This window comes from Globicephala melas, chromosome 4, assembly GCF_963455315.2.
Source record: "Globicephala melas chromosome 4, mGloMel1.2, whole genome shotgun sequence".
Lineage (NCBI taxonomy): Eukaryota > Metazoa > Chordata > Mammalia > Artiodactyla > Delphinidae > Globicephala > Globicephala melas.
The window spans coordinates 134387168-134414725 of record NC_083317.1 but is presented as its reverse complement, the minus strand read 5'-3'; the positions used below and the strand labels follow the sequence as shown (position 1 = coordinate 134414725).

Sequence of the window (27558 nt, the reverse complement as noted above, 5' to 3'; positions counted from 1 at the left end):
GCAGGGAGAGCAGGCTGGTCTCAGGTCCTCAAGGAGGTGGTACGGGGCGGGCAGCTGGTGGAGAGGAGCCAAGCGTTCAGCGTGGACAGGTCAGGTTTCAGTCGGCTATCAGACATCTTAGGGAGAACTTTACATAGGCACATATAAAAATCTGAATAAATTTGGTACTATTTTGCGGGGGACTGGATGTGCTCACACAGGGAGCCAGTGCAGAAGGAGAAGAGGTTCAGACCAAGATTGAGCCCTGAGGCCGGCTACAGCTTAGAAGCAGGAAGAGGAGGAAGAATCAGCAAATCAATCAACAGAAGAACCAAGAGAGTGATGTCCTCAAAGTCAGGTGAGGAAAGTGTTTCAGACAGAGGAAGTGATCAACCAACCAAGTGACAAATCACATAAGACGCAGGCTGAGTCACGGCCATTGAACCTGGCAGCACGATGACCTTGACAGGAGCAGCGCATGAGGGACACTGTGTGGATGAGAAGGGACCAGGAAGAGCCCAGAGGCACGGGGACCAGCGAGGAAACATAAGAGTAACGAGAGCTACCACTTAACAAGCACTCCTTGCATGCCAGGCTATGTGCATTACATGTGTTTTCTGAAATTCTTACAACCTCTGCTAGCTAAGTATTTTTAACCACGTTTTACTGTTGAGGAAAATGAGTTTCAAAGACTTGCCCAAGTGTCTTGCCAGAGAATCCATACAAGAAAATTTGAATGCCCAACAAGAGAAAGGGAGGGAAGCTTGCAAGAAACTCAACAGAAATGGCAGCTGAGAAGGATGACTCAAGGCTTCTAACTTAAGAGTTCCAGGAAGACGGTGAGAACTTTAGCAAAAATAGGGGACACAAGAGAAAGAAGATAAATGGAAAGGAAATGATGGTAGGAATGGAAGGTGGTAGTGTGATTGATGAGATCATTCTGAAACATGATAAATAAGCAATGACAATGAGACATCAGTGGTGGGAACTTCTTCCATAATCAGAACTGAACAAAAGCAAGCATTTGGCTCATATGTAAAATAAAACTCTAAGAACATGAGTCTAAGCAGCAGGGGGTTCTGCACTTTCCAAGAAAGGCCCCCAACCCCGAGAGCCAGCCCTCCCTCTTACCTGCGATCACCCAGGACTGGTACAGCGGGTGCATGGAGAGGCGCCGGATGCGGGCCCTGGAAGGGTGGCAGTGACTGGAAATGGGCAGCTGGAACCGCATGTCCCAACAAGCCATGGTGCCACTGCTTGTCCCTGAGGGGAAGAGAAGTCCAGAAGGTGACCACCCATGGTAAAGCACAGCAGGCTACAGTCATCAAGTGGTAATTTGCGAGCTCTGTACGGATGCGCGTTCAACCTGGCTTAGCCACTTGGAAACAAGGCTTTGTTTTCACTAAGCTGCCCTCCCCAACCCCAGTGTCAAACAGTGCCTTACGCCAAAGACACAAAGCACTGGCACGAAGCTACTACAAAACGGCCTAACAGATGTGAAGTGAAAACGAGTGATTCATTAATTACTGACACTTACTAACTGCCAAAAGTGCCCACAAAAAACCCAGAAGGCCTAGAGAAGACATAAAGTGAATCTTTATGTCTTCTCAAAATGTTCAGGCTGCCTTAAATAACCAGAGGTGGTTTACTGGCATTCAGTGATCACTTTACCAATCCCAAAGTGGTAGCAGCTTTGCAGCTATCATCAGTTTCAATCATTTCCATGTGCCCTTTTCTCCGAAACGTTCTGGAGACAGGCACGGGTGTCCAATCACAGTAGAAACTGGGGTGAATGCGTGCATATCTGCCCATGGCACCTTAAACCCCATAGAGAAAAGGCACCCCATCCCAAAGAATAATGTCCACCCTAACACCGAGACTGGTCTCCAGTTCCAGTGGAGAGATGGGGGTGGGAAAAGACAAAAGGGGCAGCGGGTCCCTCTGTCGCCCTGCCCCTCTCCAGGACAATGGCTCAAATAGCCACAGCAGTACTGGCTGCCGCCCTGAGAGCCACCAGTGCCATTTGCTAATTTGCTACGTGTGTAATAGCGCTACTCTTCTAGGCCTGGCATTACATATTCCTAAACCAGTACAGTTTAGTCACACAAAAGGCAAAATAATAATACATTTCATAAAAACTACATAAAAATAAAGATACTTAATGTCACAAATGCAAGTTAGGGAATCCAGAAACCAATATTCAAGTGCAGCAGATTATAATTCTTCTGAAAAAGAGTGCCAAGTGGGAATGAATAAACTCTAGTACCTTCTAAAGGGGCAGGTTCAAAGCCCTAGGAGAGAAAAAGGTGAAACTAAAACAGAGGAAAGCAGCAAGCAAGAGCACAGGGTACATCTTCAGCATTTGAGGAAAGGCAGGTGGGGAGGAATCACAAGGCAAGAAACCACTGTTTAGCTCTTCTCCTGTGCTGGATGCTTTTACCTCACTGACTCCTCTAAGCAGCCCTTGAAAGGATGAGCCCCATTTGAAGATGAGGATACTATGACCCAAAAGAGTTAATAAGCAGCTTGCCAGTGGTTAATGGAATTTAAAACCAAGTGTGCCCAAATTCAAATGCTTTCATCCATAAACTAAGCCTGCTGCTTCCCTGGCAGAATAAGAAAATGCCAGCAAACCTGATCACTATAATGATTATAAAGAGGCTCATTTAAGAATGAAGAGAAAGAGGAAATTGTTTTATGTGTTGGAATATTGATTTCACTTTTTCAAATCTGTTTTTTAATGAAAAAAATAAAATGCAAGTGATTATAACATAATAATTATGGGGGAAAAAAAAGGACACGGGGGAAAATTACCAATGAAGAAAAAGGAAAGAGCTTTCCTAAGAAGGCCACTCCAGACAGTAGCATCCAGACCCAGTCAAGGACTTGAAAGGCAGCTCACCGATGCAGAGCCAGCACTGGTGGATGTCCACAGCAAAGGAAGTGATGAGACCTGACTTAAGATCGTGCCTCAGCGTCCAGGCATTGCTGGAAGACCTGAGGTCCCAGCCCACCAGAGCGCCGTTCACAGTGGCGTAGGCCAGCACAGACTGCGCCCCGGAGTTGAAGTGATGCATGTCCACCACACAGCCGTCCTCCTTTTGGTCTAGGACTCTAAGGAGACACACATCAAAAGGCAAAGACTTTTCCAGTCACTAAAAACACAGTACCCTTCTCCACTGAAGATGAATCTATATTCTAACCATGGTCAAGAAATAAAAACTCTGTGACCCATAAGACAATGATAGCTGACCATTTTTAAAAAATTATTTTAGAACTACAGAAGAGTTGCAAAAATAGTACAGACTTCCGTATATCCTTCGCTCACCTTCCCCTCACGCTAACACTTTACATAAACATAGACCATTTATCAAAACTAAGAAATTGACCTTGGTACAGTACCCATAAGGTACAAAACATGGTTGGATTTCACCAGTTTTCCCACTGGTGACCTAACCGCTCCAGACCAAGACACCGCCTGGCATCTAGCTGCCGCGTTTCCTTCATCTCCTCCACCTATGACAGCGCCTCAGTCTGTCCTTTCACGACCTTGACATTTCTGAATGTCATGTCATGTGTTCTCACAAACAGAGCTGGTGCCTTACTGGGAGGGAGACCACATGTGTGACGTGCCTGTCTCAGTGCACAGATGGGAGCACCTGACGTCAGCACGTGATGCCAGTGATGTCCACCTGGATCATGGCGCCTGGCAGGACCCTCCACTGTAAACTTATTATTTTTTATTTTTCCATTTATAACTACTCTATACTTAGGGGAAATTCTTTTCAGACTATGCAAAAACCTGCTTCTGTGTAAACTTTTTTCCACTAATTTTAGGACCTGTGGACAAATCATGCCTGTGGTGTTCTATTTCCCTTGGTCCTTCTACGCTTATTAGAATTCTTCTGTACGGAAAAGCTGCCATTTCTCTTGTCAGCTCGTCTCTGTCAGTATGGACTTGTGGACCACTTTATTTTATCCTCTGAGTTATGACCTAACACAGTCGTTGCCTCTTGTTGCTCAGCTTGCTCCAAGTCTGGCCATGGGACACTCTGTCAGGCTAGCTCAAACGCCCTCGCAATGTGCTCTTACTGACCACTTCCTAACCTTCTGGCATCACAGGATGCTCCAGATGCATCTTGTGTTTTCCCTGCCCAGGCTCTGGAATCAACCAGTTTTTCAAGGAGTCCTGGTCCCTTTTATTGGCATTTAAAACCAAGGTCTATGAGCTAAGTGCTCATCGCTATGGGGATGCCCCTGTGTCTAGTACCTCTCAACGGCCAGAGCTAGGAAGTATATTCTGTATACTACCCTCATGCACACAGACCCAACTCTATTTCTGTATCTATTTGTGTGTGTCTACATGTATGTGTGTGTACATATACATGTGTGTATACACATACACAAAGATGTATGTCATGAGTCATACTGATATCGAGTCCATACTGATATCTATCCAGCACCAGGCTTCATTCTAGCCAGCCCCCTTTCCTTGTCTGTAATTTCTTTCCTCCAGTGAGAAACCTGGCTCTCATTATCTATAATACGTTTACTCATTTATTCAACCTTAGTGTACAAATAAAGTCATTTTGGAATTATTAAACCATAACCATGTGAAAAACAACCAACTAGAATACAACGTTTGAGCTCAGCTCCTTTTGTCATTAGCCTGCAGTTTTCCCAAGTTGTTCAGCTGCCTCCTTTATTCCCCTTACTCTTCCACATGACTATGTGATTCATCTGTACAACAGTTAGACTGACTGCCATAGGCTGCACTCTACCTCTCCCCCAATATCCTGGTTGCTTCGGGTTTTTTTAATTTAATCTTATATACAGTAATATTCATTTTGTGGTATACAGTTCTATGCATTATGACAAATCCATTTCATGTATCTTCTACCACAGAACCATACAGTACAACTCCACACCCCAAAATGTATCTTGTGCAGCCCCTTTGTAGTCACCCCCTACCCCTATCCCCAAGCTGTGGTAACCATGGATCTGTTTTCCTCCCTATAACTTCATGTTTTCCAGAACAGCATATATGTCTGACTTATCTGCCCCACCCTACTCAACTACTCTGCTTTGGCTACATCTGGTGTCACCCCCTCCAGGCCTTCTTCCTTATCCACCTGCAAGCTGGCCCCCCATCCCTGTCACAGGGCACACTGTCTCACTGCACTGAAATCATCTGTTCACTGGTCTGTCTCTCCCACTAGACTGTGGTTTCTTAGAGAGTACAACACATCTTATTCGTTTCTGGAATTTTCATTGTGCAGCACATACTAGTCAGTTGAAAAATTATTCTGCTTGATCTTAAATATCTTACCTTGCATGTGTTTAATCTACAGGCAACTACAATTTATAAGAAATGGAGGAAATTCTCAGGTAAAACCAGCCAGGACCTTGTTTTTAAAATGATAAGCAAATCATCTGACTAAAACCTCTGCTCTGTGTTCCCATCACCTCCAGAGGTTTTAATGCCAAGTAACAAAATGCTGACAACACTTGAATTTTCTTTAATGAAGAACACTCACATTTTCAAATCAGCCAGCCAGAGTTGAGACAGAAGCTGTAACTGATAATTAGGTTATTCAGACAGATTCCAGACTGGGATGGGCCACAAGTTCAAAGCTGCCCTTCTGACCTTTTAGCAAATTGGCAGAAAGTAATAGGCAGACATAGTTTCCTGAAACTATGTGTGATAGATTTGAGTTGGAAACACAATTTTATTTATTTCACGTGCTTAAAAAAAGAAGTAAATTCTCAAAGGTCCTCAGTTGATCCAAACTGTATTAGAGAGGGAGGGTTAAATTATAGTACACTAAATGCAGTTTACAAAACACAAAAGATAGATACCTGCTTTGTAGAGGATGAATTTTAGGAGACTTGGGCAGCTTAGAGGCCTCAATTCCAAGAAGTTGGACAGCACCATTATCAGACGCTATGGCTAAGTACTGGGAACCCTGGCAGAATGTGAGTGTCTTGACACGTCCCCCAATTCGGCTATACGTAAGAATAGACCTGCACAAAAGAAAAGTAAGACTGCGTTTCTGAAAAGCCACAAGAGTATTATTATTGCTGATATTAAATAGCCACATTACTGTTAACAAACAAAAAGTACTACTCTGAGGTCTGTTTCACTCCTTGACCTCATAACAAAAACAATAATCCCCCTCAAAAGCACTGGTACAAAATCACCTTTTCTTCTGATATTTTTTAATGGCCACCTTCACACACTTCTCTCCAATCACAGAAAGACTGTCCATCCTCCTTTGCAGCTGGAACTCCCATACTTGTGGCCCTGACCCAGTTCTCCTTCCTCTCTGCAATTCCTAAGTCCTACTCTTACCCCTGCAGTTATTCTATAATCCTTCAGATGCAGCCTGGCACAGCAGGAAAGGCACTGGCTTTGGAATCAAAGGGCTGAGTTCCACTTCTGACGACCCATATGATCTAGGTCAAGCCATTAACCTGTTCTGCATCTCAGTTTACTCATTTACAAAACAAAGACTGCCCAATTTATGCAACTGGGACAAAGTGTAAATAACATATAAGTCATAAAACATTCATTAATGCACAATATTATTATAATATTCAGTCTCTCTCACACACGTTGACCTCTCAAGCTGCCTATCCTCCTTAAGTTTCACTGCCAAACTTCTTGACCCTGACCTACACAGGGTGCCTGCCTCCCATCACCACAAAGTCCCTCCTTCACTGCCCCCCCGCAAGGGCTGCATACTCAGCCTTCTAAGGGGCCATTCCCCTAAAAGGTCACAAGCCCCTAATCACCAAATTTATTCATCTCCATCTTTTGTAATTTATTTAATTTTATTATACAAATTAACACATATTAAATATACAAAAATTATTGAAATACATAAAATACAGAAAAGTAAAACCATACTTCTACCACACAGAGGAACACTATTGACATTTTCTTATATATCCTTCCAAAGAGTTTTCTATGCATATTACAATATATTCATATTTGCTTTTCAAATTAATATGGAATCACATTTTATATATTTTTAATTAATCATGCCTCTCTAGTTCACTTTTTGTTAATAGCAGCTTTGCTGAAATACAATTTGTAGACCATAAAGTACAACATTTTAAAGTGTATAATTCAGTGACTGGTGTAGCATTCATCAGTATTGCATCCCTTTTTGTGCCAAAATAATATTCCAGTGTATGGATACACCACATTTGTTTATCTGTTCAATGGCTGATAGACATTCTGGTTTCCACTTTTTGGCTTTTATGAACAATGCTACTATGAACACTCGTTTATAGATTTTCATGTGAACAAATGTTTTCAACTCTCTTGGGTTTATAGCTAGAATACCCAGAATAAATGAAACTGCAGGGTCATAAGGTAAATCTATGTTTAGCATTTGAGAAACTGCCAACTTTTTTCCAAAGTTGCTGCATCATTTTACATTCCTACCAGCAATGTACAAAGGTGCCAATTTCTCCACATCCTCTCCAGCACTGTTATTGTCTTTTTGATTATAGCATTCTAGTGGGTGTGACGTGGTAACTTGCTGTGGTTTTGATTTACATTTCCCTAATGACGTGGAATATCTTTTTTGTGTACATATTGGTCCTATTTGGAGAGAAATCTACAATTACCCCTTCATATTCTTGGGGGAGTGGTTCCAGGACCCCCAGTGGATTCCAAAATCAGTGAATGCTCTAGTCCCTTACAGTCAGCCCTCTGTATCCAAGGGTTCCATATCCAGAGAAAATATTCTATCCATGGCTGACTGAATCTACAGAACCCACAGGTATGAAGGACCGACACTATCTGAATCCTCTGCTTTTCAATTGAGTTGTTTTTTTATTGTTAAGAGTTCTTTATACTCAGGGTACTTAAACATATGATTTTAAAATATTTATCTCATTCTGTGGGTTTTCCTTTCGCTTTCCTGACAGTGTCCTTTGAAGCACAAATGTTTATAATTTTGATGAAGTCACATCTATTTTTTGTCACTTGTGCTTTTTGATGGTATATTTCAGAAACTCCTGCCTAATCCAAGGTCACGAAGAACTACATGCTTATGTTTTCTTCAGTTTTATAGTTTAGCTCTTACATTTACGTCTATGATCCATTTTGAAAACTTCTCTGCAAACTCATTCTTCTGCATGTGGCTGCCCAGTAATCCCTGCACCATCTTTTCAGGTTATTCTATTCCCCATTCAACTGTCCTGGCACCCTTCTCAGAAAACAGTGACCATAAATGCACTTCTGCATGTCAGTTCTAGCCCACTGATTAATATATTTATCCTTATGCCAGTAATACAGTGTCCTGACTGCTGTAGCTTCGTAGTAAATCTGGGAAGTGTGAGTTCTCAAACTTTGTTCTTTCCTAAATTTTAAGACTGTTTTGGCTATTTAAGTCCTTTGCATTTCTTTATGAATTGTAGGATCAGAATGTCAATTTCTGCAGAAAGAGGCAGCTGGAAATTTCATACAGATTTCATAGAATCTGAAGATCAACTGGGATGTCTTTCCACTTATTTAGATCTTCTATAATTTTTTTTTATATCACTTCTTTCAATGATGTTTTGCAGCTTTCACTATTCAAGTCTTGTGCTATTTTGTTAAATTGATTCCTCAGTACTTTATTCTTTCTGATGCTAGAGTAAATGGACTTGTTTCCTTTATTTCATCTTTGGATTGTTCACTGTTAGCAAACAGAAATCCAACTAAGTTTTGTACACATAAATACAACATAATCTTCTATTCTGCAACTTTGTGGAACTCATGTTAGTTCAAATAGGTTTTTCTTTTTTTTAACATCTTTATTGGAGTGTAATTGCTTTACAATGTTGTGTTAGCTTCTGCTGTATAACAAAGTGAATCAGCTATATGTATACATATGTCCCCATATCCTCTCCCTCTTGCGTCTCCCTCCCACCCTCCATATCCCACCCCTGTAGGTGGTCACAAAGCACGGAGTTCATTTCCCTGTGCTATGCAGCTTCTTCCCACTAGCTATCTATTTTACATTTGGTAGTGTATATATGTCAATGCTATTCTCTCATTTCGTCCCAGCTTACCCTTCACCCTCCCCATGTCCTCAAGACCATTCTCCACATCTGTGTCTTTATTCCTGTCCTGACCCTAGGTTCGTCAGAACCATTTTTTTAATATATATTTCATATATATGTGTTAGCATACGGTGTTTTTCTCTTTCTGACTTACTTCACTCTGTATGAGACTCTAGGTCCATCCACCTCACTACAAATACCGCAATTTCATTTCTTTTTATGGCTGAGTAATATTCCACTGTATATATGTGCCACATCTTCTTTATCCATCCATTGGTGGACACTTAGGTTGCTTCCATGTCCTGTCTATTGTAAATAGTGCTGCAACGAACACTGTGGTTTTGGATTATGGTTTTCTCAGGGTATATGCCCAGTAGAGGCATTGCTGGGTCATATGGTAATTCTACTTTTAGTTTTTTAAGGAACCTCCATACTGTTCTCCATAGTGGCTATATCAATTTGCATTCCCACCAACAGTGCAATATGGTTCCCTTTTCTCCACACTCTCTCCAGCATTTATTGTTTGCAGATTTTTTTCATGATGGCCATTCTGACTGGTGTGAGGTAATATCTCACTGTAGTTTTGATTTTCATTTCTCTAATGATTAGTGATGCTGAGCATCGTTTCATGTGTTTGTTGGCAATCTGTATATCTTCTTTGGAAAAATGTCTATTTAGGTCTTCTGCCCATTTTTGGATTGGGTTGTTTCTCTTTTTGATATTGAGCTGCATGAGCTGCTTGTACATCTTGGAGATTAATCCTTTGTCAGTTGCTTCATTTGCAAATATTTTCTCCCATTCTCAGGGCTATCTTTTCATCTTCTTTATGGTTTCCTTTGCTGTGCGAAAGCTTTTAACTTTCATTAGGTCCCATTTGTTTATTTTTGGTTTTATTTCCATTTCTCTAGGAGATGGGTCAGAAAGGATCTTGCTGTGATTTATGTCATAGGGTGTTCTGCCTATGTTTTCCTCTAAGAGTCTGATAGTGTCTGGCCTTACATTTAGATCTTAATCCATTTTGAGTTTTTTTCTATACGATGTTAGGGAGTATTCAAACTTCATTCTTTTACATGTAGCTGTCCAGTTTTCCCAGCACAACTTATTGAAGAGGCTGCCTTTTCTCGACTGTACATTCTTGCCTCCTTTATCAAAGATAAGGTGACCAAGTGCATGGGTTTATCTCTGGGCTTCCTATCCTCTTCCATTGATCTATATTTCTATTTTGTACAGTACCATGTTGCCTTGATTACTCTGGCTTTGTACTATAGTCTGAAGTCAGGCAGCCTGATTCCTCCAGCTCCATTTTTCTTTCTCAGGATTGCTTTGACTATTCAGCATCCTTTGTGTTTCCATACAAATTGTGAAATTTCTTGTTCTAGTTCTGTGAAAAATGCCATTGGTAGTTTGATAGGGATTGCACTGAATCTGTAGATTGCTTTGGGTAGTAGAGTCATTTTCACAATGTTGATTCTTCCAATCCAAGAACATGGTATATCCCTCCATCTGTTTGTATCGTCTTTAATTTCTTTCATCAGTGTCTATTTTTCTGCATACGGGTCTTTTGTGTCCTTAGGTAGGTTTATTCCTAGGTATTTTATTCTTTTTGTTGCAGTGGTAAATGGGAGTGTTTCCTTAGTTTCTCTTTCAGATTTTTCATCATTAGTGTATAGGAATGCAAGAGATTTCTGTGCATTAACTTTGTATCCTGCTACTTTACCAAATTCATTGATTAGCTCTAGTAGTTTTCTGGTGGCATCTTTAGGATTCTCTATGTTTAGTATCATGTCATCTGCAAACACTGACAGTTTTACTTCTTCTATTCCAATTTGGATTCCTTTTATTTCTTTTTCTTCTCTGATTTCTGTGGCTAAAACTTCCAAAACTATGTTGAATAATAGTGGTGAGAGAGGGCAACCTTGTCTTGTTCCTGATATTAGAGGAAATGGTTTCAGTTTTTCATCATTGAGAACAATGTTGGCTGTGGGTTTGTCATATACGGCCTTTATTATGTAGAGGTACGTTCCCTTTATGCCTACTTTCTGGAGAGTTTTTATCATAAATGGGTGTTGAATTTTGTCAAACGCTTTTTCTTCACCTATTGAGATTATCATATAATTTTGCTCGTTCAATTTGTTAATATAGTTTATCACATTGATTTTCATATATTGAAGAATCCTTATATTCCTGGGATGATAAACCAGACCTGATCATGGTGTATGATCCTTTTAATGTGCTGTTGGATTCTGTTTGCCAGTATTTTGTTGAGGATTTTTGCGTCTATGTTCATCAGTGATGTCGGCCTGTAGTTTTCTTTTTTTGTGGCATCTTTGGTTTGGTATCAGGGTGATGGTGGCCTCCTAGAATGAGTTTGGGAGTGCTCCTCCCTCTGCTATATTTTGGAAGAGTTTGAGAAGGATAGGTGTTAGCTCTTCTCTAAATATTTGATAGAATTCGCCTGTGAAGTCATCTGGTCCTGGGCTTTTGTTTGTTGGAAGATTTTTAATCACAGTCTCAATTTCAGTGCTTGTGACTGGTCTGTTGATATTTTCTATTTCTTTCTGGTTCAGTCTCGGAAGGTTGTGCTTTTCTAAGAATTTGTCCATTTCTTCCAGGTTATCCATTTTATTGGCATATAGTTGCTTATAGTAATCTCTCATGCCCCTTTGTATTTCTGCAGTGTCAGCTGTTACTTCTCCTTTTTCGTTTCTAATTCTGTTGATTTGAGTCCTCTCCCTTCTTTTTCTTGATGAGTCTGGCTAATGGTATATCAGTTTTGTTTATCTTCTCAAAGCACCAGCGTTTAGTTTTACTGATCTTTGCTACTGTTTCCTTCATTTCTTTTTCATTTATTTCTGAACTGATCTTTATGATTTCTTTCCTTCTGCTAACTTTGGGTTTTTTTTTGTTCTTCTTTCTCTAGTTTCTTTAGGTGTAAGGTTAGGTTGTTTATTTGAGATGTTTCTTGTTTCTTGAGGTAGGATTGTATTGCTATAAACGTCTCTCTTAGAACTGCTTTTGTTGCATCCCATAGGTTTTTGGGTGGTCGTGTTTTCATTGTAATTTGTTTCTAGGTGTTTTTTGATTTCCTCTTTGAGTTCTTCAGTGATCTCTTGGTTATTTAGTAGTGTATTTTTTAGCCTCTATGTGTTTGTATTTTTTACAATTTTTTCCTGTAACTGATATCTAGTCTCATAGCATTGTGGTCAGACAAGGTACTTGATATGATTTCAATTTTCTTAAATTTACCAAGGCTTGATTTGTGACCCAATATATGATCTATCCTGGAGAATGTTCCATAAGCACTTGAGAAGAAAGTGTATTCTGTTGTTTTTCGATGGAATGTCCTATAAATATCAACTGAGTCCACCTTGTTTAATGTATCATTTAAAGCTTGTGTTTCCTTATTTATTTTCACTTTGGATGATCTGTCCATTGGTAAAAGTGGGGTGTTAAAGTCCACTACTATGATTGTGTTACTGTTTATTTCCCCTTTTATGGCTGTTAGCATTTGCCTTATGTATTGAGGTGCTCCTAAGTTGCGTGCATAAATATTTACAATTGTTATATATTCTTCTTGGATTGATTCCTTGATCATTATGTAGTGTCCTCTTTGTGTTTTGTAATAGTCTTTATTTTAAAGTCTGTTTTGTCTGATATGAGAATTGCTACTCCAGCTTTCTTTTGATTTCCATTTGCATGGAATATCTTTTTCAATCCCCTCACTTTCAGTCTGTATGTGTTCATAGGTCTGAAGTGGGTCTCTTGCAGACAGCATATATATGGGTCATGTTTTTGTATCCATTCAGCCAGTCTATGTCTTTTGGTGGGAGCATTTACTCCATCTATATTTAAGGTAATTATCGATACGTATGTTCCTATTACCATTTTCATAATTGTTCTGGGTTTCTCTTTGTAGGTCTTTTCCTTCTCTTGTGTTTCCTCCCTAGAGAACTTCCTTTAACATTTGCTGTAAAGCTGGTTTGGTGGTGCTGTATCCTCTTAACGTTTGCTTGTCTGTAAAGCTTTTAATTTCTCCAACGAATCTGAATGAGATCCTTGCTGGGTAATCCTGGTTGTAGCTTTTTCCCTTTCATCATTTTAAATATGTCCTGCCCTTCTGGCTTGCAGAGTTTCGACTGACAGATCAGGTATTAACTTTACGGGGATTCCCCCTTGTATGTTATTTGTTGCTTTTCCCTTGCTGCTTTTAATATTTTTTCTTTGTATTTAATTTTTGATAGTTTGATTAATATGTCTTGGCATGTTTCTCCTTGGATTTATCCAAGGGGAAGTATGGGACTCCCTGTTCTTCCTGGACTTTACTATTTCCTTTCCCATGTTAGGGAAGTTTGCAACTATAATTTCTTCAAATATTTTCTCAGTCTCTTTCTTTACCTCTTCTTCTTCTGGGAACCCTAGTATTTGAATGTTGGTGCATTTAATGTTGTCCCAGAGGTCTCTGAGACTGTCCTCAATTATTTTCATTCTTTTTTTTCAGTAGTTATTTCCACTCTTTTATCTTCCAGGTCACTAATGCATTCTTCTGCCTCAGTTATTCTGCTATTGAGTCCTTCTAGAGAATTTTTAATTTCATGTACTGTGTTGTTCATCATTGTTTGTTTGCTCTTTAGTTCTTCTAGGTCCTTGTTAAACGTTTTTTTTATTTTCTCCATTCTCTTTCCAAGATTTTGGATCATCTTTACTATCATTACTCTGCATTCTTTGTCAGGTAGACTGCCTATTTCGTTTTCATTTGTTTGGTCTGGTGGGTTTTTACCTTGCTCCTTCATCTGCTGCATATTTGTCTGTCTTCTCATTTTGTCTAACTTCCTGTGTTTGTGGTTACCTTTTCGCAGGCTACAGGCTCATAGTTCCTATTGTTTTTGGTGTCTGCCCCCAGTGGGTGAGGTTGGTTCAGTGGCTTGTGTAGGCCTCCTGGTGGAGGGGACTGGTGTCTGTGTTCTGGTGGATGGGGCTGGATCTTGTCTTTCTGGTGGGCAGGGCCGCATCCAGTGGTGTGCTTTGAGGTGTCTGTGAACTTAGTATGATTTTAGGCAGCCTCTCTGCTAATGGGTGGAGTTGTGTTCCTGTCTTACTAGTTGTTTGACATGGGGCATCCAGCACTGGAGCTTGCTGGCCACTGGGCGGAGCTGGGTCTTAGCATTGAGATGGAGATCTCTGGGAGAGCTCTCGCTGATTGATATTACATGGGGCTGGGAGGTGTGTGGTGGTCCAATGTCCTGAACTCAGCTCTCCCACCTCAGAGGCTAAGGCCTGACACCAGGCTGTAGCACCAAAACACTGTCAGCCACATGGCTTAGAAGAAAAGGGAGAAAAAAAGGAAGAAAAGAAAATTTTAAAGTAATAAATTAAAAAAATTATTAAAATTATATTTTAAAAATACAAAAAATAGAACCAAACCAAATCCACCCATGATAACAAGCGCTGAAGACTAAACTAAGATAAACGTTAAGAATCAGAAACACATCACTCACAGATAGCAAACCCCAAGCCTACAGTTGCTCACAAAGTCCACCAATTTGGGGATGATTTGTTGTCTATTCAGGTATTCCATGGATGTAGCGTACATCAAGTTGATTGTGGGCATTTAATCCACTGCTCCAGAGGCTTCACGGAGAAATTTCCCTTTCTCTTCTTTGTTTGCACAGCTCCTGGGGTTCAGCTTTGGTTTTGGCCCCAGCTCTGTGTGTAGGTCGCCCTCAGGCATGTGTTCCCACTCAGAGAGAAGGAGATTAAATCAGTGGCTGATTAGGGGACACTTGCTCATTCAGGCCAGAGGGAAGGAGGGGTACAGTAGTTATAATTGGAATGCGGGGCGAGCCTGTGGCAACAGAGACCAGCATGACGTTGCAACAGCCTGAGGCGCACCATGTGTTCTCCTGGGGAAGTTGTCCCTGGATCACGGGACCCTGGCAGTGGCGTGCTGTACTGGCTCCCCAGAGGGTATGGATAGTGACCTGTGCTTGCACACAGGATTCTTGGTGGCTGCAGCAGAAGCGTTAGCATTTCATGCCTTTCTCTGGGGTCCCAGCTGATAGCTGTGGCTCATGCCCATCTCTGGAGCTCATTTAAGTGGTGCTCTCTGCCTTCTGTGGGCCAACAGGGAAGGAATCCCCTCTCCTCCCGCACCCCAAAACAATGGTCTCTTACCTCTTAGGCAGGTCTAGACTTTTTCCCGGACTCCCTCCTGGCTAGCTGTGGTACACAAGCTCCCTTCAGGCTGTCTTCACGCAGCCAACCCCAGTCCTCTCCCTGGTATCTGACCTCCAAAGCTGGAGCCTCAGCTCCCAGCCCCACCCGGCCCGGCGGGTGACCAGACAAGCCTCTCAGGCTGGTGAGTGCTGGTCAGCAGCAATCCTCTGTGCGGGAATCTCTCCGCATTGACGTCTGCACCCCTACTGCTGCGCTCTCCTCCGTAGCTAAGAAGCTTCCCCTCCCCCCGGCCCAGCCCCCATCTCCACCAGTGAAGGGGCTTCCTAGTGTGTGGCAACTTTTCTTCCTTCACAGCTCCCTCCCAGTGGCACAGGTCCCGACCCTATTCTTTTGTCCTGTTTTTTCTTTTGCCCTATGCAGGTACATGGGGATTTTGTTGCCTTTTGGGAAGTCTGAGGTCTTCTGCCAGCATTCAGTAGGTGTTCTGTAGGAGTTGTTCCACATGTAGATGTATCTTTGATGTATTTGTGGAGAGGAAGGTGATCTCCACGTCTTACTCCTCCACCATCTTGAAGGTCCCTCCGTTTTTTTCTTTTTACTGCTTAAGACAGTCTATATACAGGATCATACTGTCAGCTAAGTTTTACTTCTTCCTTTTCAATCTGCATGCCTTATATTTCTTTTCCTTATCTAACTACCCCCACGGAGAACCTCCACTACAATGCTGAATGAAAGCAGTGAGAGTGGACATTCTTATCTGGCTCACCTTAGGGGAAAGCTTTCAGTCTTTCACCATCAAGTATGAAGTTAGCGGGCTTTTCATAGATGTCCTTATCAGTAGTTGTCTATAATAGTTTGTTGAATCGTTTCTACTCATAAAAGGGTGTTAGATTTTTATCAAATGTTTTATGAGAGTCTTTTGAGATCATATGTGGTCTTCATCCTTTACTCTATTAATATGATATATTCATGGATTGATTTTCATATATTGAAAAGGGTTTGCATTCTTGGGATAAACTGCACTTGGTCATGGTATATAATCCTTTATTATGTTGAATTCAGTTTACTAATATTTTGTTCAGGATTTTAATGCCCATATTAACTATGGGTCTTGGTCTGCTGTTTTCTTGTGATATATTTATCTGGTTGTGGTATCAGGGTAACACTGGCCTTATAGAATGAGTTAGGAAATGTTCCCTCATCTATTTTTTGTAAAATTTTTTGAAGGATGGGTGTTAATTCATGAAGCATTTGGTAGAATTCACCATGAAGCCATCTCAGCCTGGGTTTTTCTTTGTGGGAAGTTTTTCTTTTACTTACTAATTTAACCTTTTGTTTTAGGTCTATCCAGATTTTCTATTTGTTCTTGATTCACTTTTGACAGGTTGTATCTCTCTAGGAATCTAATCTGCCCATTTCATCTAGGTCATTTAATTTGTTGGTATACAGCTGTTCGTAGTATTCCTCGGTACTCCATAGTAGTGTACTCAACAGTAACAACCCCTCTTCCATTCCCAATTTTAATAATTTGAGTCCTCTCCCTTTTTTTAATTGGTTATTGTAGAAAAGCTTTGCCAATTTTGATCTTCCCAAAGAACTGACTTTTGCTTTTGTTGGTTTTTCACCTTTATTTTCTATTCCCTATTTCATTTGTTTCCTCTTTAGTCTTTATGATTTCCTTCCTTCTACTTGCTTTGGGTTTACTTTCTCTTTTTTCCCTAGATTTTTAAGGTTAAGGCTAAGTTACTGATTTATGATCTTTCTTCTCTTTAAATACAGATGTGTACAGATATAAATTTCTCTTTGAAAACTCCTTTAACTGCATCCCTAAGTTTTGGTATGCTGTGTTTTCATTTTCAATCATCTCAAAATATTCTCTAGTTTCCCTTTGAACCACTGCTTATTTTGCCATGTGTTGCTTAATCTCCACATACCTGTGAATTTTCCAAACTGCTTTCTGTTACTGATACCTAGTTTCATTACACTGTGGTTAAAGAACATATATGTTGATATGGCTCAGTGCCTTTAAATTTATTGAAGCTTGTTTTCTGTCCTAGATATGATTTAACCTGGAAGTGTTCCATGTGCCCCTGAGAAGAATGTGTATTCTGCTGTAGCTGGGTAGAGCGTTCTATAGTTGTATGTTAGAGCTGGTGGGTCTGCAGTGTTGTTCAAGTCTTCTACTGCCTTGTTGATCCATCTATAATGAAAGCAGAGTACTGAAGTCTCCAACTATTACTGTTGAATTGTCTATTTTCCCCTTCAATTCTGTCAGTTTTTTCTCCATTCGGGGGCTCTGCTGTTAGTGGCATTTGTTTGTAATTGCTATGTTTCCCTGACACGCTGATGCTTTTGTCATTATAAAATGTCCTTGTCTGTCTCTAGTGTCAATTTTTGTGTTAAACCTTATCCTGTCTGATATTAGCATAGCTGCTCCAGCTGTCTTTTAGGAACTGTCTGCATGAAGTATCTTTTTCTTCAGTCCTTTTACTCTCACGCTGTGTCTTTGAATCTAAAGTGTTGTCTCTTTGGACAACACATAGTCATATCATATTTTGTCATACTTTCTGCCAACTCTGCTTTTTTACTACATTTAATGGAATTACCAATAAGGTAGGACTTATGTGTGACATTTTGCTATTTGTTTTCTCTGTGTCTTACATGGTTTTTTTTTTTTTTGGTTGTTGTTGCTCTTCTATTCCACCACTGCTGCCTTCTTTTGTGTTAAAAAGATATTTTCTAGTACACCATTTTAATTCCCTAGTTTCTTTTACTATGTGTTTTTGTGTTTTACTAAATGTTCTTAAGTGTTTCTTTCAGTGGTTTCCCTGGGAAATACAATTAACGTCTAAAAACAATCAGATTAATACCAACTTTGCTCCAATATATCTGTTCCCTCCTCCCCTGTCTGTACTATTAACGTAATACAAATTACACCTTTATATATTATAAGCCCATCAATACAGTTTTATAATTATTTCTTTATATAGTCTTCTCTCAAATCAGACAGCAGGTAAAAAGAATTACAGAAAAAAATAATTTGTACTGTCTTATATTCACTCATGTATCTACCTTTACCCCATGCTCTTTATTTCCTCATGTGGTTCAAGTTAGTCTCATATCCTTTCCTTTCAGCACAACAGATTCTTTTTAGTATTTCTTTTAGGGAAAATCTGCTAACAATAAATTCCCTATTTTTATTTAACTTGGAATGTCTTAATTTCTCCTTTGTTTCTGAAAGACAATTCTGCTAGATATAGAATTATTGATTGACACTCTTTTTCTTTCAAGACTCTGAATACATCATCCCACTGACTTCCAGGCTCCATCATTTTCTGATGAAACGTCAGCTGTTAACCTTACTGAAGATCCATTGTACGAGATGAGTCACATTTCTCTGCTGCTTCAAAATTTTCTCTGTGTCTTTCATCAATTTGCCTATAATGTCTCTAGTATGGCTCTCTTTGATCTTTATCCTACTTGGAGTTTGTTGGGCTTCTCAGATGTGCAGATTAATGTTTTTTGTCAAATCTGGGGGAGTTTCAAACACTTTTTCTTCAAATATTCTTTCTGCTCCTTTTTCTCTCTCCTTGCCTTCTGGGACTCCTATCATGTGTATGTTGGTTCCACAGGTCTCTGAGGCTCTGTTCAGTTTTCTTTATTCTTTTTTAGTTTTCATACCTCTGAATGGATGTCAAACTGATCTATCGTCAAGTCCCTGGTTTATTCTCTTGCCAGTTGAAATCTGCTGTTCAGCCCTAAATTTTTCATTTCAGTTACACTTTTCAACTCCAGGATTTCTGCTTATCATTTCTATCCCTTTGACATTATCTATTTGTTGCGACATTTTTCTCATACTTTCCTTTCAACCCTTTAGACATGGTTTCTTCTAATTCTTTGAACATATTTTTAGTCACTAATTTAAAGTCATTGTCTAGTAAGTCCAACATCTGGGATCAGTGAGGTACTGTTTCTATTACCTGCATTTTTTCCTGTGTATAGGACACACTTTCTGATTTCTTTGCTTGACCTGCAATTTTTGTCCAAAACTGGACATTCTAATTGATATGTATCAACTTCGGAAATAATATACCAATGTTGTTGGTGTTTGTTTAATGATTTGCCTGGACTAATTCTACAAAGTCTGTATTCTCTCTCATGTGTGGCCACTGAACTCTTTGTTCAGTTAGATCAGTGGTCAGCTAATGACATTTCCTTACATCTCATGAACTGATAAGGGCTCCAGCCTTTGTTGAGGCTCTCTGTGCTCGCTGTGGCACACCTTCAGCAAAGCAGTTTACAACTTGGCCTTATCCTTCATTTCCTGCTTGCACAGAGTCTCAAGGTCAGCCAGAGGTGAGAACCTGGGGTCTCCTCAGTTCTTTCTTGGGCTTGTGCACAACTGTGCAAGTGCATGTGGTCTTACACATATCCATGAATACATCCAAACTTTTCAAAAGGCCCCTATTGATATCTTACTCTTCCTTTAAAGTTTTTTGTCAGCCTCTTATGAGCTACAACTGGGAATGCCACCTCAGAGAGCTGCAATGTTAAACAAATACCACCAATAATTTCAACAAATGCCCTATGGGTAGAGTTTTTCTCCAAGAACAAGGCAACGGTCAGGTGAAATAAAGATAGGCCCTGATTATGGAGCTTTTCAGCAAGCTGGTCAAATAGTGACAATTCTCTGGAGATGGGGTTTTGGGGGAGTTCCAAAGTCATTACAACTCTACCAGTGGCTACTTAGCTGTTGGTTTTCATAGTTACTGTAGTTGTGGGACTTAGTCTTCAAAGCCATCACAGAGCTTGGTAGTGGGGGATGAAACTGGGACCACATACATGGCTCACTGTTCTGAGAGTCAGCTGTTTTTCTTGAATAACAATTTTCAGATTGATGTAGGACTTTTATTTCTAGAATTCTGAAAAAGTTGATTTTGACAGTTTTTGCCAGTGTTCTCACTGTTTTTATAGAGGAACAGATTTTTTTAAAGTCCTTACTCTGTCATTCTAAAAACAGAAACCCTACCTGGGTTCTTAAACCTACTTCTCAAACCTATATTTCCACACACTGTATCAATATATTCCATATCAAAAAATGTATTTCCACAACAATCACTTATTTATCCATTTTCACCCCCTACTGTTGAACTTTTGGTCTGCTTCCAGTTTTTTACAATTAAAAAGAAAGCCAATCTGAACAGCCTTAAAACTAAATCTCTGAGTTTATTCTTAGTATCTCCTTAGGATATGTACATCATAAAGGCTTGTAATATATAATGTCCAAAAGTCCTCCAGGGATTATGGATGTATGAACTATACTTCACCAAAGGGCACTGTGTGAGAACACCCAAATGCTTTACTAGGCTTTCATGCCACTTGGTTTTTTTACTGCATTTGAGAGCTGTTTATAAGCCCCTTTCTTAAACCCTCTCTTCTGTTGCAGTATGACATAACTTAAATGGCTTCTTCTCCCTTCTTTTCTGACTACTCGCTTCCTGTCCCCAAAATTCAATTTTGTAAAATTCAGGCCTCAAGCCTCCTCAGGTCTTTATAGCCCTTTAGTTCAGCGTAGTGATAGCACTCAAAAATTTCAGCTTCCAACACCATCTATGACTCTAAAATATGTAATCTTAACACTGATAACTTTCTTGCACATGCTTCATATTGTTTCAACTCTTCATTGGGACAAAACTCCACTTAGATGTTTTACCATCAAATTCAGCAAGTATCAAATACATCAATCTTCCCTAAAACTGAGAAGCTAAATAAGCCAAAAATGGGGTTGCACAAAAAGTGTATATGGAAAAGACAGTTTAGAATACTACAAAGGATTAAATTGAAAAATATCTATGTAAAAGTGTAGAAAAACAGCAATTTTTCAAGAATTAGTCCACAGGGGACAAACTAAAAGTTTAAGTCAAATAAGAAAGAGGAAAATGGCAGAGCCAAGATCCAGATGGCCTAAATCACGAATCCAAATTCAATGAGAAAGTAAGAATTGGAAACTGGGTGGTCAGCCAACATAATGCATAAGGGAAAAGCCTCAGTAGTCAGAATGTACTAGTAGATTTCCTAAGAAAATATAATATCACTTCTGCTGCTCTTTCCCAGCCACCAGCTGCTCCCCACATGGTTCTAGCAATAATAATGGCCTCCTTCTCCCTCATCAGTTCACAAAGTCATGTGATGAAGGCAACACTTTCTATTCCCTTCCCCTCCTCCCCTCCCTGGACCTAGAATGAAGCACCTCCAAGCCAAGGCCTACTGCAGTCCACAAACAAGAGAGCAGGTATTACAGCAAAGCAAGAGAGCAGCTGTGGCCAGAGGGAACCCAATCTCCTAATCATCATACAAACTTCCCAAAGACTACAGTTACTGTCAGCTAAATTGCCGCATTTTCTGGTATACCACTGCCTAAAATATGACACTGGGATACAGAAGGCATGGCTCTGTGATGAAGATCATTTGGAATTAACAAGAGAGGTTTTTGCAAAGTTAAGTTTACTCCAGTCAATTAAACTCACCCTCCTAATAAAAGCAATAATGAATGCAACTAACGATGATAGTAACAAAGAACCATTTGGAAAATAATATTCAGAAGAGGTTTTTAAAATATTAATCAAAATGCTAATAATGGTGGGGGAAAATCAAAAGAATGGTTGTAGGCAGGGAAGAGGCAGGGATTTCATGCAAAGGAACATGAGGGTTCGTCCTGGTTACATCTGTATCTTGAGTGTGGTTTAAGCTGCACAGGTGTGTGTATTTGCTGGAACTCATGGAACGTTTAAGATCTGTGTACTTCACAGAGTATGAATTTTATACCAAAAAAGAAAAGGAAAAATATAAACAAATATTAACAATATGCATGCTGAAGTTTTTAGGGGAAGTCTCCTCATGTCTACAACTCACTTTGAAACACATTTTTAAAAGACGAATTGATAAGAGGATGGATAATTATATGACATAGCAAATATAGTAAAATTATTAATTATTTAGAATCTAGCAGCAAGCATATGCTTGTTCACTGCAAAACTCAACTTTACTTGAGGTTTGAAAATTTCATAATAAAATATGGACAAAAAATTGCTACATGGAGCCAGGATTCTTTTACTGGTTTTCGATTTATGTTCTTACCAATGCAATGCCAAGACAGAATGAACATGAAAAAGAATTAAGCATGTTGTAAAAATATAGAGCTCTTTTTAAAAAATAAACAGAACAAAATCATATCAGGTTGATAAGGAGTAAACTTTTGAATTATTTTAGTTTATCAAAGATATTTTGTTGTTTGACCATTTTGTAGTTAACTCTGGTCAATGAACTGATAAGGAGAAAAGCACCAAAGGTTCCCCACATCTTTTCATGTACATAAGATTCAATTTTGATTTCTAGTAGCTTTCTTTTCAGACCCAGACCAAACTAGGCACAGAACAAATATGAATATCAAGTAGGGAGATAACTATAAAGTTGTACAAACCTAAAATAATTCTTATAATCCCACTTATCATAATCACATCATGCATATTTGAAGAGTCTTAAAGATTTCAATAATTACTTCTCTCTTGACTACTCCAGTGGGTCATGTTACAATATGTGTTGTCCTTACACAGCTGGACACTCCATCATTTTCTGACTCTTCCCATATGCTCATACTCCCTCTAACCCATTCAGCAAATCTTGATGGCTCCACCATCAAAACATACCCAGAATCTGATCATTTCCCACTACTTCCCCCTCTCGCTCCATTACAGAAAAAGCCTCCTAATACTTCTGCCCTGCACCTCTTCAGTCTATTCTCAACACAAGAGCCAGAGTAATTCTGTGGAAGTTTAATTCAGATCATGTCTCTCCACCGCTCAGGACTGTCCAAAGGTTCCCATCTCACTCAAAGTCAAAGTCCAAGTCCTTCACAATAGCCTGCAAGGCCCTGTATAATTCAGGCCCTCTGACCCTCTTTCCCACTCACACAGACCTTTCTGCTCTTCCTCAAACATGCCAAACATCTTTCTGCCTCAGAACCTCTGAAGCCCCTGTGTCTGCTGCCTAGAATGCTCTTCCCCAAGACATCCACATGGCATTTTATCTCACCTTTGTCAGGTCTCTCCTTAAATGACATCTTCTCCATGAGGCAGCAGATGAGTTCTTTAAACTCTACTCTACCCAACCTACTGCATTCTCTCTCTCTTTTTTTGCCAAATTTTTCTCCATAATGTATTTTACCATCTAATACACTATATGTTTTACTTATTTACACTGTTTATTGTCTGTCACCTCCCACTAGAAGGAAAGCTCCACAGAACATGTATTTGTGTCCATTTATCATTACTGTATCGCTGGTACCTAAAATAGCACCTGTCACGGAATGAGCACTCAATAAATACTTGCTGACTGAATGGATGGATGATTGGACTCTCCACCTATGCATAGGTTACCTGGTGGTGGTGGTCTTCCCCTCCATCTTCTGACTGTTCCAGATTTTCACTGTGCCATCATTTGAACATGTGGCAAAAAGTGAATGTTCGTCAGAGACTCTAATGCGGTTCACAGCAGATTTGTGTTCATGAAGATGTGCAACTAGTAGCCCCTTAGGCCGCCACCCTAAGGAAAAGCAAAGGAGTGTGTCTTAAGTTGCAGTTTACAAACACAATCTTTCCTTCACCCCCAGCTACAAGCACTAACAGCCAACAGGAGAACAATCATAAGAACTAAACAAAGGGTCCCAACAGCTAGCCAATTCAGAGTGCCCTACTGGACTATGACAGATACTATCGCCTATGGAGAAAGACACCCATGTTCACATAGCCTTAGAAAGACTGCACTGGGCCCTTTTCCAGTGTCTGAGAAGGCACAATAGTCACCTGCTACCCGGAAAAACCCTGACTACTTGTTTAATAGCAAGAGGTAATGACTACCCTGACCTAGAGAAATCAGGCACTAGGGAGGCAGCCCAGTCCTGAAAGCCTCAAACACCCACCACACCCTCATGTGTGACCTTGGGGTACTTATTTAAACTCTATGAGCTTCAATTTACTCAAACGTAAAATGAGGGGGAAATTACTTAACCCAAAGGATGACTGTATTGGTAAATGAGATATAAAGAGTCTAACACTGTCCCAGGGCCACAGTAAACACCCAAATGTTGATTTATTTCTTCCCTACCTGCAATCATTTATTCTGTGGTATCAACAGGTTGGTATAAACAGTACTATAAATTATAGCCTCAGAATGCCCAAGGATTTTCTAGTACTTTCTTTATGACATCTATACACTTCTGTTTATGTATATTCTTTTTGTGTATAATTAATTTCCTCTAATAAATTATAAATTCCCTGAGGCCAGAGAACTATGTCTTATTCATTCTGAATCATTCACAATAACTAGCATAGGTCTTTGCATATAACAATCTTCAATGTTTGATAAATAAACTTTTATATTAGGCATAACATTTAATAATATTTAATATTAATCAATTTTAAAATAAAACAAAACAGAAAGCTATGCTGAAGATTATACTGTATTGGGAGCAGCACTGTGCCTAATTAAGTAATAATAAAGTCATTTTAAAATCAACTTATTTCTTTTACTAAGAAACAAAAATGAAACCAAGACCATTGCCAAACCTGGCATACTCAATGATAGAAAAATGTTTCCCCTTGGATCTCTAGCTCAAATGTGTGGAAAGAACAGCTGAATGCGATTTCTAAGGAGGATATGCTGAATTTGAGAATAATCAAAAACACTTTCCCATGAAGTCTAGATAATCTAGCAGGCTAGGTTGAACATTTCCCCCTAGAGAAAATCAATTTCACACAACCACTCAAGTGTGGAAAGAAAAAATCAGAAGCCCAACAGTCACTGCACATTTCCTGAACCACAAAATCTGACACCTTTTCTGGGATTACTGAATAAAATGTATAGCTCCACTTTAAAATGCCACTTATAAAGACAGATTCTATCATAAAATACTGTGTGGTCAACTTTTTTTGTTTTTAAAGCAGGGCTGGTAAATCATATTGAACTATATTACAGAAACAACTTAAACATTCCAGGATATTTATTTTTATAAAAAAAATTTATGTGACTAAAGATGCCACTTACCACTTAATAATATTTCTAAAATCTTTAAACCATTGCTCTCCACCAGAATTTCCCCTGAGTTCACAATGGAAGCCCGTGGGGATTCACATGACTTTTCAGTCTCTACACATAAGCACACTATACATTTCTTCTCAGTTTTCAAGCTACATTTTTATTATTAAAATCTATACAGAAACTCATTAAAAATGTTTTTAAAAATCTGCCAATCCAATATCAAAGACTAGCTCTACCATATAACACTAGGCATGTCTGTTAACACAGTGAGATACAATTTTCATCTGAAATATCTCTAAGTTTCTTCTAAATCTCCTCAGAATACAGAAGTGCTTTCCCCAAAATCTTAATGTTGATGATTGCTGAGTGATGGTTATAGGTGACTTTGTTTTCTTTCTAAAGCACCCATTATTTTCTAAATGTTTTTACCTTTTTGTTTAAATAAAATTAATATTAAACCCTTCAGAAATATAAAGCCAGAATTTACTCTAAGAAGCCTGACATTCAATGAGAAAGTGGCATGACACTAAGCAGGTAGGTAAAACCTAGTACTCTAAATGGGGAACATGGACCACAGACAGGACAAAACAGTAGGTTACTGGCCTAAAAGGCACTGCCACAGCTAAGAAGATCCAAATTTCACAAATAATGACTTGGGATTTCTCACTTATTGGTTCTTCGTGTGGGCTTTCAAAGTGACAGTTTTGTTCCCACTTCCTTTGCCTTGTAACTGATTATCAGTTTCTTCCATCAGATTCCAGGCTCTGGCACCTGGGCTGGAATACAACTACCTATCAATGGCACATTTACCAGGTGGTGGCGGTTTACTCTCCCACTCAGCATTTTCCATCATCTGCTTAGCTATCCTCTCGGCATTACACTGCTCCCGTTTCTGTTGTATGAGTTGCTGAAGCTCAGTTTTACACGTTGTGATCCGAATCTGGTAGGTGGACGGTAAAATTGTACTACTTAAAACCTGTATTGTTGGTTTTCTATTTTGGACGTTTGTCACTTCTGGAACCTGCAAAACAAAAAGAATATACATATTTGTGTCACAAGCAAAGTGTATTTGATGATAAAAATGCACCCATGTTCTCTCTATTCATTACACCAGCCTTCTGTCCTTATTAATGTACCAATTTTTAAATCCATTTAAATACAAGGACATTTTTTCAATGAAAGTCTAGTTTAAATGCAGTTTAACCACAAGTTCCAGGACTCTATATTTTAAAAAAATTATCAGTGTAGCAATAATGTTAAACAAAAATCCTCACTAATTTAACTGAAGAGAATTTTAATTTATCAGTTGGTTCAATTCATATTTTTCAATTAAAATATAATTGGCTAGGGAAGAGTTACCTCAAATTACAAACTTACTTCAAATATATCAAAATCATGATGACATTTCTCACACAGAGCAAACTTGGGCCTTTTCTTCCCAGAAGTATTTTTGCTATTTTACAGATATAATTATGTTATATTAGAAGAAGAATAAGAAGATTTTAAAGGTTCACTGCAGCCTAATTAGAATAACAGTTTATAATGACATCTTCAACCCACAGTTTCAGACCACTTTATTGGTGAGTACTCTAAAACGAGACCTTTTTGGTGCTTTCAATACTAGACCTCCCCTTAGCTATAAAGTTAAAGATAAACCTCTCTTAGAAAGAAACAGATCCTCCCTAAAGGAGAAGTCACTGTATTGATTTTTCCAGTACAGTACACAGCCTTTAAACATCCAAAACAGTAGAATGGGATCCAAAGACAAAAGGTGCTCTACTGCCTGGATGATGATACCTGTGGAGAAGTCGACAAAGGGGCACAAATGCCAGCAGAGGACTCGGAACGAGGCGGCTTCCCAGCCTGAATCACCTCCTGGTCACTCCCTTTAGGTAGGGCCTGTGGGATGCTTGGTGGTTCCAGTGACCCAAACATGCTTTTCCACTCTTCATTTACATTTGAGTCTTGTTTTACATGTTTTCTAGCTATGAAAAAAGATTCAGAATAATCTACAACAAATATGTGCTTTTATTGCTCTTTGTGGGGGGAGGGGGACAGCAATGGACTTCATGTGCTATTTGTTCTTTATGACGGCCAATTTATTTATATTTACATATAAACTTGTTAGCTCTCATTTCATCTCTGGGGCAGATGGACAGATGCACTCTTTCAACAGTGTTAATAATTAGACCTAATTGCTTCCTAGTTTCCCAAGGCTAGCTCAATTTCAACTAACCACTTTATCTGAAG

The 27558-nt window shown here is 39.3% G+C and overlaps 1 protein-coding gene across 3 annotated transcripts in view; it reads right to left on the bottom strand.

Annotated features, from left to right (window-relative positions):
- The window catches only part of PIK3R4 (phosphoinositide-3-kinase regulatory subunit 4), a 73611-nt gene that overhangs the window by 4404 nt on the left and 41649 nt on the right, over window positions 1–27558 (bottom strand). For all 3 annotated transcript variants that reach the window (XM_030876405.2, XM_030876404.2, XM_030876406.3), the window contains 6 exons: window positions 27106–27293; window positions 26119–26329; window positions 23649–23814; window positions 5839–6003; window positions 2882–3093; window positions 1111–1242 (listed from right to left, as the gene is read on the bottom strand). In XM_030876405.2, coding sequence (XP_030732265.1) covers window positions 1111–1242; window positions 2882–3093; window positions 5839–6003; window positions 23649–23814; window positions 26119–26329; window positions 27106–27293 — 1074 coding nt within the window. The remainder of the gene's footprint in view (window positions 1–1110; window positions 1243–2881; window positions 3094–5838; window positions 6004–23648; window positions 23815–26118; window positions 26330–27105; window positions 27294–27558) is intronic.